This window comes from Falco naumanni, chromosome 4, assembly GCF_017639655.2.
Source record: "Falco naumanni isolate bFalNau1 chromosome 4, bFalNau1.pat, whole genome shotgun sequence".
In the NCBI taxonomy this organism is placed as follows: Eukaryota; Metazoa; Chordata; class Aves; order Falconiformes; family Falconidae; genus Falco; species Falco naumanni.
In genome coordinates this window covers 2,763,151-2,782,785 of record NC_054057.1, presented here as the reverse complement: position 1 = coordinate 2,782,785, position 19,635 = coordinate 2,763,151, and the positions used below count along the sequence as shown (strand labels likewise).

The following is a 19,635-nucleotide window of genomic DNA, read 5'->3' as shown; positions in this document are numbered from 1 at the left end:
ACTGCCAAACCTGCCCCAACGTGTAGGAAAGCTGTTTTCCCACTCATGTAGTTGGTTGTAGCTGTACCTTGTGTCTCAAGGGACCTATGATTATTTTATTTCTCAGCAGGGTTCAATCTTTAAATCCTCTTCCTTTGCAGAAGGAGAAAGAAGGAGAAATGACAGTGCTTGTGAGAAGGGCCACAAGTGAAGAATCTCATGGAAGGTTGTAGGACAAAGCCAGCCTCGGTGATGGCTCCCTGGGCTCCAGCAAGGTTGTGCCGGGATTGCCCTGGACGGCTCTTTTGCTGTGGGATTGCTCTGTGCTTTCAGATACAGCTGGAGATCAGAGCTTGGAAACAAAACCTCCCTCTGTTCGACCCCTCAGCAAACCCTGTGAAGTCCTCCTGGGTTGAGACCCCAGGCCACCAGCTTTGCCCCCTCCTCTGCTCAGAACTCAGTGGCCCCTTTACCCGTGCCATCCAAGAAGCAGAGACCAAGCGGAGGCTGGCTGGTGCCGGTTGTCTCTCTCCAACACATCATCTCCAGCTTTGGGGTCATCTGCCAGCCCGTAGGGACCCTGGTTGGAACCTGGGGGCCACGAGAGCTCAGTGACAGCCACAGGGCCGGGCAGGGACTGCTCTCCCCAAGAGCAAAAGAAGCACGAAGCATGACAGGCACGTGGGTGGTGGTGGGATCCCCGCACCTCCGAAGGGAGGCTGAGCTCCAGGGCCTCACACCGCATGGTACCTGGCAGCAGCAGCTATTTTGGGGGGAGAGTGGGGGTAAAGAAGACTAATAAGGCTTGAATGGAAATGTTTGTTTTGCCCCTTGCCCCTGGATTTTAATTTCTTTGATCCATCTAGCAAGGCTGTAACAGGCTCATTAGAAACCAGCTCAATAATCAGTTTAATCTGTGCTCTCCTTTGGTCCCCTGAAAAAGGGGGTGTCCTGCCTTCTCCCCACCCCTATCTCCATAACCACTAGCTATATAACAGAGATGGGTTTTTTTAATGTTTAGGTTAGGTTAATTATTTTGAAAATATTTATTCATGACACATCTGTTGGTAAAGGTGCCTCGCCAGGTTGTGGGTGGAATAAGTGATTGAATCTTTATGGAAAGAGAAGGGGAATATTTTCTTTTCCTGGACAGTGTCTGTGCTGGCTGAAATGCATCCCAGCACTGTGGAGGGCTTGCACAGTCAGGGCAGTCTGTAAACTAGCAGAGGCTGTGCTCTCCCCCTTAGCTCTGTACCGCACTGCCCCTCATCAGCACATTTGTACAAATTTGTTTTGATGCCCTTAGTTCCAGAAGCTGCCCATCAGACACCTTGTGCCAGCCTTGTGAGCCCTACCCAAACCTTCAGAGAGCTCCATAACAAGTACCTCCATGGAGATGTCCTGCAAACAGCCCTCTGGGGGGTGTGTGGGGCTGGGTGGGGGTGTGTGTGTGTGCATTTCTTTAAGTGATTCCCCATTAAATGGCTTCCATACAAGGCGTACTGATTTTGCACCCTCCACCCCATCTAATTAACTTTTGGCCCAGCTGCAACTGCAGCTGCAAAATGAATGATGGCTGCTCCCGCCAGTGTGAACCAAGGTCGCAAGTTTGCTTCTGCTGCACATCAGAAGATGCTAACGTGAGGCATCTTTCCTCTGTACCCTTCAAAAGCTTAAACTCTAAGGGCATTGGATTAAAAAAAGTAATGGATTGGATCACTGTAACTGTTAGACCATTCTCAGCCTGTTTGCCTCCTGCCTCATGCGTCATTTCCTTCCTTGCTGGAGTTTTGCATTTGGATGAGCTGACAGGACTTGACGTTTATCAGGATACAAGCAAGCTAACCACCCTCTCGCGATGTAACGATAAGCGATCCAGAAGGATGCATTTCTCTCGTGTAAAATGGCAGAGGTGAGTGAGCTGCAGGCCGGCTGCAGGGAGCCGTCCTGCCTGGCAAATTCCTGTGGCAGGGATGGATGAGAAGGAGCAGAGGTTTGTCTCAAAGCTTCCAGAGGGTAACACTGGGCTGTGCCTGCTCTGCCCCTGCAGGTACTTCTGTAGGGGTCAAAACTTGGCCGTGACAACTAATGAGTAACCACACTTTTAGAAGCCTCACTAAGATATTTTTTTTAAAAAATAAGTCCATAGAGGATGTAGATAGGAGAGCTGTATCTCCCTGTGGGTAAGGTGTGATCAGCCTTGTCGGTGGTGCTCAGGAGGTACTGTCTTTGTAATAAACCAATATGATTTAATGGCATTGTATTCCCCTGTATTTCATACAGAGAAGAAGAAAACAAATTATTGATTCTTTACTCACAAAGAGGTAGCTTTGCAGCCTCCCTGTAATACCAGCAATGATTTTTCAACATATAATGACTAAAAAGAAGGGATAAAGACAGTTCACCATACTTTTGAGCATCCTCGGCAGCCCGTTTTATTATTATAGGAATACACCATTTGTCTTCTAGAATTGTATAAGGGCTGTACGAGACCGAGCAAAGTCTGACCTCCTGCCATTTCTCTCCCTGACTTTCTCCTCCACTGCCTACTGTAACCCACCGCAGCACCCGGCAGCCCTTGAAACAAATGTGTTATCTGCCAAACAAGCCCGTAGCTGGTACGAATCAGCCTGCTGGCAGCAGCGGAGGAGATGTCAACACCGACACCAGCATCTCTGCAATCTGTCGCTTTGGTTTTAATGGAGCAAAACCAGGTCTTAGAGGTGCCCCTGCCTGTCCCAGCTCAAAGGTGTCCTTTTCAAAGGAGCCTCCCTGCCCGTGCTGGATGCAGATATGCTGCAGTGTGAGCGCTTTGGGCAGGGAGATCAGCCGGGAGGTGAAAACCAGATCTGCACTTACCTGATTAACGTAGGCATGGCTTAAGTCACTTTCCACCATCCGCCAGGAAATCTGTGAGATGGGGAGAAAATTGAATTTCAGTCTCCCCAGTATGAAGCTGGAGGCCTAATCACTAGCCCATCTCAGAAATGTAAATTTTGCAAACCTGGTTTGCAGCACACGGCAGGAAACAGCCTTCTCCCCAAGATAATTAAAATCTGATTTATGAGGCACGGTGGACAGATGGCATCTGGTTTTTGCAGTCAGTGGTCCCTACAGAATAGAAGAGGCAAACTTCAAGGCCATAGCTCTGCAAAAACAGAGAAATAACTTTATTGCCCATGTCCACGCAGGACACTCCCACCATGCCAGGGCTTGAATCTACCAGCCCAACATGTATCTGCTTTCCCCCTTCCTCTGCCTCTCAGCACCCAAGTGTTCCCTATTTCCCAGTCCTTTCACTGCCCCAAATCCCCTACAGCTAGTGTGAGGGCAGGCAAAGAGGTGCGTGACAGCAATTAAACTAGTCAGTGCCTGGCTGCTTTGTGGAGCGTGCAAGAGGCAGCTCCAGCACACAGGGGCGGGGAAGCAATAACGCTTCGGGCATAAAAACCCACAGTCTCTACCAAGAGCAATCAAAACGCCTCGGGAAGATGAGGGGTTTTTAGAAGGACATGTGCAAAAGCAGCAGCAGGTGAGAGAGGCAGGGAAGGACTGAGCAGCCTCTCCCTTTGCACAGCCCAGGAGAAGGCTGGCGCAGAGCCCCAGAGAGCAGAGCCAAGCTGCCCACCTGGGTGCCACTGGCACAGAGGCACGTATGTTTTGGGGGCTTTTTTTTCCCCACCTCTTAAACCGTGATGAAGCTTGAAAAGTCCATGCCCAGCTGAAGCCGAGAGAGCTCCCACATGTGTTCCTTGTTTTCCATTTGAGTAAGAGAAGGAGAAGTGAGGGCAGGGAAGAGACTGTAGTTGGTATGGGACCAAGATGTAAAAAAGAGGTGTCACACAGGGACGTGCCAGGCCCTGAGATGATAACTGGTGATGACCCAGAGCATGGGGCTGCAGCGAAGCCCCTGTGCAAGGCTGAGCAGGCAGACTGCCCTTCAGAGACAGGACTGCCTGGGCTGGGTACCTTGTGTGGTGCAGTGCTAGGGAGGCTGGTTTCTGATGCCTGGCAGCGAGGGCGGTGGGTGCTGCACCTTCTGGTCCCACCGTGGTGAGGGTGGTCAGCCTATGGCCAGGGTGATACAATTTTGGCTGCAGACGGGGCAGGAGCCTGGGATTTACCTGGCAATGGAGGGGGTAGTCTCATTGCTGCGGGGACCACAGCAGAGGCCTTTGACTCAGGTTTTTCTTCTTGTGCTAAAAATACCAGGTTTTGCCAGGGGAAATTGAGTCTCCAAGGACACCTCCAGATCACAAATGATAAGCTCAGACACGTTACCCTAATACTTTCTTCTTACGCATCTGCTCACACAGGCTGCCTGCTCTCAACACTCTGTTCTTCCCTCTTATTTCTCTCTCCAAGTCCCTTCAAAGGAAGATTAAGCAGCAGGACTTTCTCGTGTCCTAATCCCGTCTTTGTGGAGGCAGAAAGCCGGACAAATATCACCTCGTTGCTGCTGTCAAAAGGCTTATTTGAGTGCAGCCAAAGTACACAGCTCCCAGGTGGTGCCGGCATCCCCAAGGAGCTGATGGGGGATTTTGATGACACAAGGGCTGGTGGCACCATGTGCCCCAAGCCACCTCTGTGAAATAGGGCTGGCCCCAGCATCACCCAGAGGAGTAGCTTGACAGGTAGGGTGGCCACCTCATCTCCCCCGTGAGTTGTCTCCTCTCTGTGTAAATCCCCAGGCAAGACTACTCCGGCTGCTTTCACTCCTCACAGCTGTTGCCTGCCTCAGCCTAAATTTGTGGCTGAGTGAGGGATGATGAGGGAGGTTACATTTCTTGCCCAGTAGTCTCTCAGCTGCCCTGAGCTCATCTCTGAAATCTTAAACGCTCTTTGCTCAGGAACAGCCATGTTTGATCAGATTTGGCCATGGATAACAACGGAGTTGTGGAACGGTAGCCAAAGGGTTTCCTAAAGCTGCTTCCTAAGCCTCGGGACCGCAGCAAAGCAGCTGGGCAGACAAGCTGGTCTTGTTCCAGCAAGGCATCCCTCTCCAATCTGCCCCAAAGTCCCCTCTCAGCTCAGTGCTGACCTAACCTGTCTGTTCTGCACACGCATTTTGCACACCACTGCTCCCCCTCACTCCAAATTGAGGAAACCCACACTTAATTGCCTTAAATAGAATATAATCACCACTTCCCTACTCCCAGGCTAATTACTGTGGGCAAGGAGCAGAACTGGCAGACCCTGGTGAACTGAACTAAAACATTAAAGAAGATTTGTCTCAGTTGTGGCAAATCTCAGCCTCCTGGTATCCTGCTGGCACATGGATGCACTTCCTAGATGCCCAAATCTGCTGCTCAGCTTAATAGATCCCCTTTCTTCAAGATTTAACTCAGAGGAGCCAAGAACTTGTTTCAGGAAAGGGTCAAGGCAATAAATCCCAGACTGTTTATGTACATAAACAGCCCTGGGACATAGCACGCTTTTCTGACTCTGAGCCTTTTCTGATGCAGCCAGAATGGGCAATTAAACACAACACCTGCAAAACTACGGCAACACTTGCAGCATAGCCGGTGTCACTGTATCTGCTAGCCTCATCCTGCAATAAAAACTCCATCCCTGCTCAGATATGGCCAAAAATGAAATCCAGCAGAGCAAAACTCATTTGAAAAGGATTGGAATAGGCAACCCTGTACTTTCTTGAGTAGAGAGCTTGGCCAGCAGCACCATGGAGCCACACTTGCTCCCCCCACCCTCAGGGAAATACCCCTTGTGTGGGCACGTCCTATCCCATTTCTGTGCAGAGCTGGGACTCACATTTCCCTTGAGCTCTTCCCTATACCCGGTTTAAACCCCGCTGTATTCATCTAGCTGGACTGGGGAGCATGGGATTGAGCCATCCCTGGAGAGTTTCCCTCCACTTTCCCAAGGCTGATTATCTAGTGGGAAAAATCCTCACCATTTTCAGGTGCTTTCTGAAGGCATCACCACACACTGCCACCTGAAGACAGCTGGGGAAAGGTCAGGCAGCCCATATGGTGAGTTAACACCCCTGTGGACTGAAATATTAGTTCCTGGTATCCGTCAAGAAAGCTCAGTGTTTAAAGAAAAGACCTGACATCTCTGCCCTTCCTCCTCCTCACCTCTCCTGCTGCACGGTCTGAGTCCCCCTTGTGCCTGGTGATGCACAGACGTCACAAATTACAGCCTCCCATCCCAAAAGGAGGTAAAATGATGAGTCCGACTGCCTAAACTGGAAATTGGCCAGGGACCAGGGAAGGAAAAAACTCACATGGCATCCAAATCCAAACAGCAGACAGAAGCTGGAAGCACATGCACTGCCTAGCCACCCCATGCACAGGGGACCGAGCACTGTCCTGAGGCAGGGGTCCCCACTGTGCCAGATGCGAGAGCCCTCTTTGCACCTGCATCACCTCTTGGATTGGTGATGCCGGGTATGGTCCAGGGGAATAAAACCTGGTTCAGGTCAGAAAAGGAGAAGAAGCGAGGCTGATCCTTCAGTTGGGAGTAAAACAAAAAAGCCAGGGAAATCCCCAAGGACCACGCAGAGGCAGACTGGGGAGGGAATACTCCTCCTGTCTGGGAAAGGCCGATCCTGCCAGTGGCTTGCCTTGTTTACAAACCAGTGCCTTTCAAAGCCCCAAGGCATGGCTTGATTTGCATCACCTGCTGGTTGGCAGCACACAGCTCTGAGAGCTGTATCATTTCAAAATCTATCCCGGGGAACAACTGCAAGGCCTATCTGAAAAGTCCTGAAGTTTAGGAGCTCTTGGGAACAGAGACAATCCTCCCAAAACAGCAGGTACCCAGAATAACTCTAGAGGACAAGTTCTTGGAAACTTGACCGCCGTTTGAGGTCTTCAGCACAGAAATAGCCATGAAGATGCCCCTTGCAGAGAGCGGAGATGCAGGCCAGCGTGACCTTGCAATGGCTGGTCAATCAGAGAAAAACAAATGCCTGGGTGACCCTGGAGAGAAAGGCTCGTCCACACTCAGATGCGATCCACCTTGTCAAAGCCTTACAGCAAGAATTTTACCACCATCACATCAGTAATGGTGCCTGGTTTGGAGGATTGTTCTTACGCTTCACTTGCAAGCTCAGAGGGACTGAACCCCCCACGCCCATGGCACTCCGTGCCACAGATTGGAGAGGCACAGCATATGTGAACAGGCATGACAAGAAGGTCACGTTTAAGTGACCTCACCCTCCAGCACCGTTTTGGGTAGTATTTGGGTATATTTAGAGACCTGCTATTCTGGCAGGATCATCAGCACTCCCAAGAGCTCCTAAACTTCAGCACCTTTGGACTGGTCCCTGTTGTCCCTGGGATGGGTTTTTAAATAATAAGAGCTGTTCCTGCACCGCTGCGCAGCTGCTGCGCTGCATTTGAAACACCACGCCGGGAGGAAAGGTTGCTTCTTCCCACGGCTGCTGAGCACCTGGGTCCAGGCTCGGGTGGGCAGAGCCCCAGCAGCAGCCTCTTGTCCTGCACGTGGCTGTCCTGCTCTGTCCTGCTTCCCAGGGCTCCCTGCCTGGAGCAACACGCTGCTTCCACAGATCTGGTTGTTCTTCGAGAAGAGACGGTAACAGAGGGAAAAAGGTGGTGGTGGAGGGATATAAAGTACAGCTGGGTGGATTAGGCTGCAAGGGAATTAGGGAATTAATGATGCTCTAGCAGCTTGAAATTTGCTGGTCCAGAGATTAAATTTTTAAGATGCTCTTGGCAAGCGCAGGGAAAAGACCGTCTGTCAAGCCAATGCCACCTGCTGGACACAGTATTCAGAGCCTGAGATTCGTGGCCCTGGTTAAACCAGTGTTTCTCAGCCGTCCTTGCACCCCAAATCCCTCTTCTGAAAGCTTGAAAACCTGACCCCGTGCCTGGTGGGGCAGAAACCTGGAAGGCCCACAAGCACAGCCCCTCTGCCATCGCAAGGAATGTTTCTTTCCCCCAGGTTCCCAGTCTCCTTTCCCTCATTTGCTTTGTCTGACTAATTGTCAAGCCAGGGGTAATCACTGGAGGAGCCATGTGGGATCCATAAACCGCTGATGCTGAGGGATTTTTTCCAAAGGATCAAAAGACCAGAGAAGTCCTATATATTATTGTTGCTGTTATGGGTATGATTATCACTGCTGTAATAGCAGCCAAAATCGCCAAATTAGACTGTGCGGAAACGGTCACTGCTGTGCAGACATGAAGACAAGGTTATCATCCCTGAAGCCGTCACAACTCTAAGAGGTTTTTAATTGAAAGGAAATAATATGTTCACAAGCTCTAATGAGAAAGTTACAGAATAAACCCAGAGCTAAGGGGAGGGAAGGAGGCGGGAGGTGAAGCCTCAGTGCAGAGACCCTCCCCTGCCATGAAGGGACAATTTGGGGAGCAGCCACTGCCAGGGCAGCAGGTCTGGGAGAGCTCAGCACTTCTGCATGCACGTACATGTTGCTTATCTAATAAACCATTTCTTAAGGTCCAGTGATACTGCTACTTATATCATAAATTCAATGATCTTCCCTTTACCGGTCATTAATCTGCTTCATTTCCTGACAATTTTATACTCTTGATAAACTGTTTGTCTAACCGCTTGGAAAAAACAATGTCAAAAGCTGTACCTTAAGCATTTGCCCAGCTAATGAAGAAAATCCATCATGAGGAGAGTTTATCTATTGCTTTGCTGGATGTAAATAAAATGTCAGGCTAATTTACTTCCATTAATCTTAAAGGCCGTTGCTACAATGGTAGTCCTATGTTGAAGTGAACTTTTTTTTCCTTTTCCACATAAATATTTAAGCAAGTACTGAAAGCATAAATAAATTGCTTCCTAAAAGGCAGATTATTTTTATATCCAGCTATTTAACAATAAATTTGGATTTATTTGCTAGCTCTTGCCTTTCAGACTGCAGCTGGCCCATGCTTCCCCTGCACAGCACAGGGATGCTTGGGTGGGTTTTGCTGAGCATCTTATGGGATGTCTGAGCACCACCTCCAAGTGCCACCCCACTGGTGTCATCCATAGCCCGTGGGTGGTTTCAGCGGGTGTTTGGGCTGCTCTGTGAGGTCTGTACAGGGCTGCTGCAAAGGCTGTTTCGTGTCCAGTGGCTGCAACAAGCAGCTCAAGAAGTGACCCTTAAAGCAGCAAAAAGGCATTTAGTTTATGGAGAGTTAGGCCAGCAAAGAACTGGAGCAGGCTGCTGGGGGGTGTTCGAGGGTTGCCACCTTTGTGGGGGTTAAGAACAGGCTGAACAGGAGTGGTGTGTTGGGGTGGGGTTCGGTCTGGGTGGGTGCAAGTGTGCATGGGTTCAGTGCACATGCATGCATGTTCATGGAGGATATGCGTGCACACATTTGTGCATACATGCACATCTGTGTGAATATATGGGTACGTGCATGCACGGGGGGGGGTGGGGTGCAAGTGTGAGTGCGTGTGTGCGTGCATGTGGGAGGGCTGGGGTGCATGAGTTTACATGCATGCTTGTGCGTGCATGTGTTCAGTCGGTTGGAGCTGATTTGGCCCTTGCCTTTCTTCCCCCAGCCCTATTTTCTGCCAGCCGAAGGGCCGCAGGCAGCCAGAGATCTGCTAAACACAGATCATGCCACTTGGATCACTGTGGAAAGAAAGCTTCCGCCTCGTGCAGCCCGGTGAGGGAGCGTGCCCGTGCTCACAAATGCTATTCCCAGAGCACTGGCAGTGAGTAGCACATTCCCACAGTGCCAAGGGTGGGCACAAGGGCACTGCAGGGATGTCCTCCTGCAAGCAGCCCTGGCGGGAGCGCTGCCTGGTCCTCCAGGAAAGCCTTACAGGCTTTTCCAGCAGCTGTTGAAGTGACAAGGGAAGGACAAGGCGTGGGACAGCTGCCTTGGGCTTTTGTCTTGGGTCTTTTCGGGGGATGTGTGGAGCAAGCAGCACCTTAAGCCCATGCTGCTGGCTCCGGGGGGCACTTGCACACAGATGGGTTCACTTTCTTAATGGTCTTGGCTCCTTGCTGCTGCTCTACTCCATCCTGTCACCAGTGATGCTAGCAAGAGCATCCTTGATAGGATGGGAGCTGTGTTTAATTGCCCCTCACTGGGAGCCACAGGGCATTTCATCTCTTGCAAGTCCAGGGAAAGTGCCTTAACTTGTTTCTCCACTGTTTTTTTCCTTGCTTAGCTGCCGCCGCCTTCTTAAAGCTGAAGAAGTCCTGCCCCAGCACCGCAGCCAGCTGGGACCATGTACTTTTTTTTTATTACCTCACCCCAACAGGATCTGTGATGATGCCTGGTGAAATTTGATTAAAACAGGATGACTGCTGAGATGAGATCTTGTTTGTCAAGCGTGGCTCCGAGTGAATTCTTCTAACTACGTTATAAACCCATAAAAATAAGATTATCATAGGAATTATGACACAGTCATGGCTCGAGCAAACTGAACCCAATGCTACATATTAAAGGCTGATATAAAAGCCATCCACATAATTTCTCTGAATGGCCATGACCACAGTTCAGGGCCTGTGAGCTTTGCTGGCTGCATAGACAAAAGCCCATGGAAAAAATTACTAATTAGAGGAGACTAATGATCAGCCTCAGCAAGATCATGGCTTTTGCTTCTCTCATTTATCCATACGTTGCTCTTTGTTAAATAAAAAGTGATTTTTATTCACATGCATAACTGCTTACAGATGTTCCCATACATGTTTAGGCAGCAAACACACATGTTACAACTAAGGAAATGAAAAAAAACCTTGAAAAATCCCCACTACCTTGTGCAATAATAAGGTAAAGCAAATGCAACGAGAGGCAAGGCAAAAGCTACTGTTCCAGCACAGCAAAGCCTACAGCTTTGGCCACCACGCAGTGCCCCACCTTCCTCTCACTTCTTGCTGAGAACTTGGCTTACATTGGATGAAAACCTCTTTTAATGAAATTTCTCATTTTAATGAGAAAAATAAGACTATGATGCTACACATCCTATCTAATATTCTTGTTACCACATAGCTTTTCACAGGATGTTTTCTCGATTTAATTACGTTATGTTTAGTCTCCTCTATTCATACAAGGCCATGCCTGAGCACGGCTTTTCACAGGACCCAGGATGAGTTACTTGGTTCTCCCCCATGCTTATAGGCTAAGGTCACCTCCTAATAATGAATCTGGGCTTTAGCAGGGCTTTCCCAACGGTCGTCCATCCCATGGGGCAGCAAACAGGGTGGTAAATCATGGGGTGGAGAGAGTGCTGGGGGAAAGGCTTTCTCTGGCTAACTGGAGGGCAGGACTCCAGGAAGATGCTGCCACCGGTACTCTGGATGCTGATGCACCCATGATGCCGAGTGCTGACACTTTCTGAGAGCACTCGTGGTTGTTGATTCGTCACCCACACCCCACTTCATCTTCTCTTCAGCAAGAGGAAAAAGGAGGGAAAAAGGCAATTGCTCATGCTTATCAGCATGAGTGTTAAAGTCTCCCCTTGCAGGCTCTAAAACTGACATGGTGCTGAGAGGGGTGGAGGAGGGAAGGCATCGATGCCCACTGCTTCCTCCTCTCCCGCTTCATGGGTGGCCATGTTGTCCAAAGCTAGGGCAATGGGACAGCATCATGGCATGGGTGTCCACACCGAGCTCGCTAAGACTTTCCAAAGGCACAAGTGATTTGGGGTGCCTCAAGCATGGAGGCTCCACCTGTAGCCCTGGAGAAATGGAGAGCTGCTCCCTGAGGCCCCTTTAAAAAGCCAGCCCCATGGGGTGGGAAGCATCTGCTCCTGGCAAGCAAACACAGACTGCATGCCTCAGCTGGGAAACACACTGTGGAGAGCAAGAGGCTCTGACAAAGCCCATCCCTGTATCTTTTTTCCTCCTGTTCTTACTGCTTTTGAATTACCTCTCAGCCCTGACACTCGAGGACCTGCCTGGCTGGGGTGCTGCTGCGCCCCATCACAGTGGGCTGCTGGGCAAGAGCCTAAGGGGTGACAGGAGTGGGATGGCCTTTGCCTGAGCATCCTCAGAAAGCATTTTGCACTTGATTGCCTTCTGCTGAAATAGCCTGGCATTTTGGTTAGAAGATATTTCTGCAAGCCTTGGAAGAGTTTTTGCACAGCTGTGCCTTAAAAGAGCAGGCAGGATCGCTTTTCACAGTGGGGTAGGTTTGCCCTTTAGTCTCCTGACAGTGAAGAGAAAGAGCGAGCGAGAGACTTAAATCTTCAGATCCCACATTCAAAATGCACATTGGCAGCAGCCCAGGCCTGCCAAGGCAGGGCGCATGGCACATGACACATGGCACATGGCAATGGCACAGGGTGCTTGCCGGGATGGCACCTTGCCTGGCCCCGGCTGCGGGCAGTGGCTTATGCTGGCTCCCAGGCACACATCACCTTGCCCACAGGGGGAAAGGCAGAGCTCGGCTCTGGCAACTTGTTCCTGCCTAATCCACTTGGAAAACTCCCCCCTGTGCTCCAACCTCTCTGGCTGTGATGTTTTGGAAACAGCAAAGGCATCTTCAAAAGGCCCAGTGCAAGCCACTGAAAGGCTGCCAGTGACTTCCCCCAGCCTTGAGCAGTGCCTCTCACTGCTTCTTTAACCCTTTCCAGGGCCCCTGGGGGCTCTTCAGCTGCCCAAGCCTCCAGTTTTTGAAGTTGCTGGGGTGGGGGGTGAAGGCACCCCAAAAAAATCTCTCTGTGCCCCTCCTTTGAAAATCCATGCTGAGACCATTATTTGGTAACTGTCACCTTTCTCAAGCAGTTGTGGATTGTTTCAGGAGAAGTCTCCTCCTCCTCTTTCATACTCCTTGTGATCCCTTCTCCAGGGCATCCTACAAGCAGCAGGGGAAGCACCTTTTGGAGAGCCAAGCACCCGCAGCACGCAGTCTCACATCGCCGCTGGGATTTGCCAGGCAGGCGTGCCCTGCCTGCCAAAGGTCGGTTGGTTCACCGCAGTGAGTCCTCAAACACCGTCAGGTTGCGCTCCTGGATGTACCGCAGCAGGATGCGTGCCCGCCTGTCAATGGTCCGAAGCAGGGGTCTCAGGCCCTCAGCACCGCCCTGGCTCTCCCAGAGCTCCCGGTCCACGTGCAGCGACTCCAGCAGCAGGTTCTGCAACCTGCCCGACCGCAGCGTGGCCACCGCTGCTGCAGGGAAGCTGCAGCAGAGGAGCAGAAGAGAGAGGGAGGGAAGGGGTTACACAGGGAAAGCCAAGCAGGGAGGAGGGGAGCAGCAGGGCCGAGCAAAGGCCACCCCTGCTTTTAGCAGAAATGCATATCCACCTAGAGGAACATAGGAACATAGGATGAGGAGCGCTCTGCTTAAAACTGCCCACGGTGAGCGTGCAGGACAGCTCCATCAGAAACGGGTCCAAATAAGCTCCAAAACAAGGGGCCTATAGTGTGCCAAAATGCCCGACAGGCAACGATGCAAGAAATGCTGATTATTTGTTATTTTTGCACAGCTGCCAATTTGAGAGGGGAAAGTAGGCTTTGGAGACTGCCATCGGCCAGCCAGAGCAGGATGAAGAGCTAGTTTCAGGGCAGGAGCACGTGTGATGGGTTAGCAAGCCTACCCACTTGCCCTGTCCTGGGTGGGAGGTGGCCCCGCTTGACACAGGTGCCGGACTGGGGAGGCCAGGAGCAGCAGGAAAGTGTGCACTGAGGGCTCTGTCCATCCCTGCGTCCAAGCTCAGCCCTCACCTGGGACAAGCCCCCAGCAGCGTGCCCTTCGCCCTTCCTACCTGTCTATGCCTTGCAGCAGCCTGAAGTTGAGCTTCTCCTCAGGGTGCTGGAGCCTGCCTGCGTTGTCGATGAACACCAGCCGGGACGGTGCGCTCCTCCGGACCTGCCAGCGGGACAAGAAGGAAAAGTTCCCTTACCACAGGGAGTCACCAGTTTGGGGGTTTGGGCTGCTTTTTTAATGCATTGAGAAATGCTGAGAGCATTTGGGGGCCAGCAGCTGACAAAGCCCAGGTTCCTCCGTGCCCAGACACACCTCCCACCATGGACCCAGCATCACCATGGGACCTACATCCCCTTTTCTGCCACCTCAGCCCTGCAGGCATCTCCCAGGCACCTTCAACTTAGTCCCAGAGCAGCCCCTGGGGGGTGGGGGTCGTACCAGGATGTGGACCAGGACCAGCTCTGCTGGGTTTCGGCACTTCTCGTGGAGCATCTCCTCCATGCAGGGCTCAGAGGCGTCAGGCTGAAACCCACAGCAGTAGCGGTCCAGGCGGTCATGAACCTGTGGGAGACATTTGTGGACCTTAGCGGGGACAGGAGCCCAGGACAGGGAGGTCCAGTTGTGAACTTTTCTTGCTCAAAGGAAAATAAGTTTCTAAGGATCTTCAGTAGACACGAAAAGGAAAAGCTTTTTTTCACACTGGTGAGCGAGAGAGGCAGGGAAGCATTCAGAAGCTGAGCTGACTTGCAAACCCCCCTTGGCCTGGAGAAGAGACCAACAAAGGTGGTGATGACAGGCCTTCCTGATGGAGTTCAGACACCTTCTGCACCTGGTACCTCCACACTCCGCATTTGCACAGAACAAACAGGTCATGCTTCCAGCTGAAACCAAGGGAAGACATACACGGGGATGAATGTGAAAAAAATCAACAAAAGCACCCAAGGAAACCTAGGTTTTGAAACCTCAGAGATGCTTTTTTTTCCTCAGGCCAAGTCTCAGTGCACTGGATGATGGTTTTATCTGGCTCCTGTCACAGATACGCCCTTTCATCCATCCCTATGGTAACCTGAGCAGCTCTCAACGGAAAGACGAACGGAAAAGGATTGGCAAGCGAAAAAGCAATTTGTGCACTACACAGAGCATGCCTGACATGTAAGCTGGGCCACGGTGACTTGTTTTAACTACATTTGTGTTTAATTATTTGCAGGTGCTGCTAAGGCTCTGCGTACTCGAGGCTGTCAAGCCCCCCTCTTCCCACCCCAAACCCCTGCAGAAACCCCAGTGCTGCTTGGCAGTTTCCAGTGTTTCAACCGTGCCCTCAGAGGGATGAGGGACTTTTAAAAGACATAAATCTGCCAGACCCAGCTTCAGTAATCCTGCCCTGGTATTCATGAAGCTTCCTTAGCTTTGCCAGAAGTAGCCAGCACATCCTCTGTGGTGGCCTGTGGGGCAGATAGAACCATACTGGCTGTCAGCAGCCCTCCCCACAGCTGCGTGTAGGCGAGCTGGCTCACCACCTCCAGCTCCGGACGCCTGTTTGCAACATTACAGCAAAAATATCCATATATATATATATATATTATTTCCTTTAAATATATATAAAATGAATATATTTTCCAGTTGCAGCACAAAGGCATCCAACTTTCTCATTTGCTCAGGGTTGCTGGTACCAACCTGGGAGCCAGGGCCTGGGGTGCAGAGAGGCTCCTGGCACTGTTGTGGAGCCCGTCTCAGGTGAGCCCAGGGCGATCTACAGGTGATGACTTAGGCAGAAGCTAAGCAACCCACAGTGGCTGCCTATTCCCCTCACCCTGATCAGCAGCACAATTTATCTATTACAGGTTGGGCTTTGAGAAAGAGTTCAGTCTGAGTCCAAACACTAATCAAGCACTGGAGAAGACGTTGCAGGAAACACCAAGTTTGATTGCCACAGCCGTTACATTCATAACCCTTTGAGAAGGAAGATTAGTCCCACACCGGAGCCCCTTAACAAAACCTTCTGTTTCCTGAGGTTTAATGAAGCACTCAGGTCAGCATTTCTTCGTTGGGAGACACGCTGGTTGAAAGTGTTAAAGTGTCTTTTGACACAAAAAACAAGGAAATGAAAGAAAACCTCACATTTGCTCCATGCATCTCCTTGGTCTACCTGCTGGAAAGCTCAGCACTCCAGTTTTTCTCATCTGCCAGGTTGTTTTCCAGGCTTCACAGAAAGTGAATACAACCCGTGGTGACTTACAGAGACATTAAATGGGCTGAGACCTCCACCCACGCACCCACAAGTGCCTGTGAAACTGAGGTGGATGGGTGCTGGACCCACAGAGGCGTAAGGTGGAGGCTGGACCTAATGTCCTAGTGGAGCCCTGGAAGGTGGACCAGCCGGCTGTGGAGATGCTAGAGTGCTGTTGACATGTTGACAAGCCCTCCCTCCCCTGGCCCTCCCCAGGTTGGTTATATTAATTTCTCCTCGCCAGAGCCTAAACGGTTCTAATGAATGGAACACCAGGTCATACTGCTGAAACATGAATACATGAGCTGCATCTTCTCCCATCCAAGCTCAAACCCTGTGAGAAGCTTGCTGTCAGCCCCTCTTTGGTCTCACACAAAGCTCAGCCACCCCAGAGCATCTCCTTGGGTCTGATAGATCTTTCCAGCCGTGACTTAGCCTGGGTTGGCTTCCCCCATGGAAAACTTCCTTGTTCTCCCCCAGGCTGGGAAGCCAGTGCCGCAGAGCAGGGATGTGGCTGCAGCCCTTCAGAGTTGATGCATTTTTGGCCCTTTTTAAAGCACAGGACAAAGCCATCAGCAGCTGCCCCCTTCCCACCAGGCTCAGCATTTTTCCCCCAGAAGAGCTTTGCACCAAGAGGGTTGTTCCCTTGTGGCAAACACCAAGAGAAATAAATACAGAAACAGCCCAATTTTAAGGCTAATTGAAGAAAACCACCAAGATTTCAATGCCAATGTACAGCAGGGCTCAAAGCTGGCAGCTTCTCCTTCCCCAGCAGGGGCTGTGAGAGGCTAAAGCCATTCCTGAAGGATGTTGTTTCTCTTCTATAACATCCTGCTGACTTGGTGCCTCTTTACCTTTACTTGACTTTTCCACATGGGAGGATCCCATTAGAGTTATTGAGGAAAGCCTGTGGATTGCCCTTGGATTTATCATTGCGCTGCTTCGTCCCTCCAAGGGGCAGTCTCCATAAAACTAGATATTTTCTCCTGGACACTCAGCCTTTCCATTGCACTCGACAGCATTTTGGCCTAGGGAAGGGAAGGGGGTTGGTTAATCTTCTCATTTCTCTGGCTGTTTCAGCTAAAATATTTCCCAGCCCAGCCAGGACTGCTCCACCTCTGCCAGCCATAGACTGAGGTTATAAAGATTAATGGTCAGGCTTTGCCAAAAAACAGAGAGAATAATAAGAACACATATTTTAATAGGGTTTTTTTTTTCCCCTTTCTTTCTTCACTTCTTTTTTATTTTAATACTTGCTTTTTCAGGTGGTTTCCCCTTGTCTGATAACCAAAGCTCCAGCCCCAAGGTGCCTAAACAGGCTTTTTTCCACAGAAATAATTTTTGCCTCCTCACAGCCGCCCTCTAAGAAATGATAACTCTCTGGGACGCTGTCATAATCCCTCGTAGCAGCAGGGTATGATTTTCCAGACAGAAGATTAAGCACTATTAATGCTGAAGAGGCGGAGGAGCAGGGGGAAAGCAATGCTGTACAAAGGGACGGGTACCCCGATTTCCAGTGCCAGCAGCGCATCCCCAGACTTTGATCTGATGGGGCTGATGCAGAACACGCTGCGTGCCCCTAGTGATGCCCTATCCCAAGCCATGCAAAGCGAAGCCAATGGAGCCATGCCAGGAGAAAGCTCACCCATGTGAGAACGGACTCGCTGCATTCAAAACCCCTGCAAGTCCCAAGCATGGACCATTCTCGGGCCAAACTGCTTCTGCACAAAGCTTTGCCGCTCCCCATTAGCTAATGAGTAAAATTACAGCCCAAGAAACTGCAGCCTATGTGACCCCACAGAGGAGAAGGAGACCATGGTCAGACAAGGCAGCTGCAGGGGGACCGGGGCGGCACAGCTGGTGGGACAAGTGGTCTCCGTCGCTCCAGCCCTACCTGAAGGAGAAAGTCGAAGAGGGCCAGGCGACTCCACTCGCCACGAGGGATGCTGGAGCAGGAAGCATCCCCAGCTGTCACCGCTGGTCCATGGGGCTGCAGCATCTCCTGGTACTGCAGCCACCCCAGGGCGCAGGAGTTCTGGTCATTGTTGACATCCTCCAGGTGCCAGAGGTCAGGCGCCCACCAGATGATGGGTCGCAGGGAGCCGTCGGTGTAGCTGTAGGGCAGGAGGTGGCTGGTAAAGCGCCGGGCCACAGCGGGCAGGCTGCGGTTCAGCCCCAGCACCCTGTCCAGGTGGAAGGCCAGCACCTCATAGAGGTCCCTGGGGCGCTTGATGAGCCCACAGCGCCCATCCTGGCACTCCCACTCTGGGCTGGCTGGCAAGGCATCCCGCTCAGCGTCCCCCATGGCCCGCAGCCCCACTCGCAGGACTTGCCCATGGGCTGGGACACGGGTTTTGGAGACCACCTGCCCACTGGCCAGCAGTTGCATCTTCTGAAGGTCATCATTGGAGAGCCACGGGGGAGCATCACGCCCCACACCCCGCCGCCGCCTCCTGCCCTGGCCAGGAGGCTGGTCCCACTGCAGGTGAACTGGGGATATGGGGAGCCTTTTGCTGCGAGTCTGGACCCCGGACAGGGGGGCAGCTGCCTCTGGCTGGGGGCCAGGGGGGGGACAATGCTGGCAGCGGGTGGGGGGAGCGGTCTGGTGGGGGGGGCAGGTGGGAGAGGGCCAGCAGGGCCAGGGCCAGCAGCACCCCCAGGGCTGCTGAGGCAGGGGGCTTCAGCCCCGTCCTTCGCCACGGTCGCTGGGCCTGTGGGGAGAGAAAGGGAGAGCATTACCAGAGGATCCCGTGTGGTACTATGGCCAAGGACCCCCAGACCTATGTGCCCCCTGCCCCAGGCAGAGCTCTCAATAAACTTTAAGGGGTTTGCTTTGGAGGTGCAGCCCCTCTGCTTGTGTTCCCCACACGCTCGCTGCCTCCATGGCATGTAGCAGAAGTATGGATGGCAGCATGAGTTGTGCCAGAAATTAGCTGCAGTCCCTTCAGGAGCTGATCAGAGCAAGGGCTGCCCCACCACAGACATTGCCATGCCTGCAGCGATGATGTACAGGATCAGCCTATGGGTGATGAATTCTTCATGATCAAATATTTTGCTTTAAAGACTCAAGAAATTAAAAAGAAAAAAAATAATAAAATAAATAGACCAAACCAGAGCAAATTCCTGGCTGGATGCGAACACTTTCCAGTTCCTAGGAGGTTTTTATCTTCAGACCTTACTTTGGGCATCCTCAGTGGTTCCTATTTTGGTTGCATACTGAACCCATAACCCAGATCCCCACGGCCTCATTCACAGGACATCTCAATGTGTGCTGAGACACAGCCTCTAGAGCTCTGCCCGTTGCTGTGTCCGGCATCAGGAGCTACATTTTAAAAGGATGCAAACTGCTGTATCTAAAACCTAAAACATTCTGATTCCAAACACCAAGGAACTGCCTTTAGATGGGTACTACCAAGTTTTGGTGTATGTATCTTTACACACACAGCTTTCCCCACTCCGGCTTTTAGCTTTTAGTCATACTTTCTTCTCTGAAGAGACTTACAAAAATTATATAGGCTGGAAAGGCAGTTATGAGCAAATGCTGTGCAAGTCTCCTCTCACCGCTAAGCTCATCTCTCCCCTTTGGCCTAAAGCAACCCCACTCATCCAGCACTGGGGCTGCCCCAAGCACAGCACCTTCCCGTTTGGGGTGAGGTGGAGGGGAGCGATGGGGCAGCACTGGGAGACCCTCCCAGCCCACCCCAACCCCGGGCCACACCGCACCCCCACCACGCTCACCTGGGCTCAGGTGCTTTAACGAGCTTCCAGGGGCTGGAGCCGCAAAAGGCACCTTGGTGCCGTTTCTCTGCTTTACAACGGGCATT

At 51.5% G+C, this 19,635-nt stretch overlaps 1 protein-coding gene across 1 annotated transcript; it reads right to left on the bottom strand.

The window, feature by feature from the left end:
• Positions 1 to 10,608: 10,608 nt before the first annotated feature.
• On the bottom strand, positions 10,609 to 18,434 carry GASK1A (golgi associated kinase 1A; the record flags this gene model as incomplete). Its single annotated transcript, XM_040593466.1, has 4 exons — positions 10,609 to 13,057; positions 13,643 to 13,746; positions 14,023 to 14,145; positions 17,706 to 18,434. Coding segments are annotated over 4 exons (1,167 nt in total), but the record flags the coding sequence as incomplete, so codon positions are not given.
• Positions 18,435 to 19,635: the final 1,201 nt, after the last annotated feature.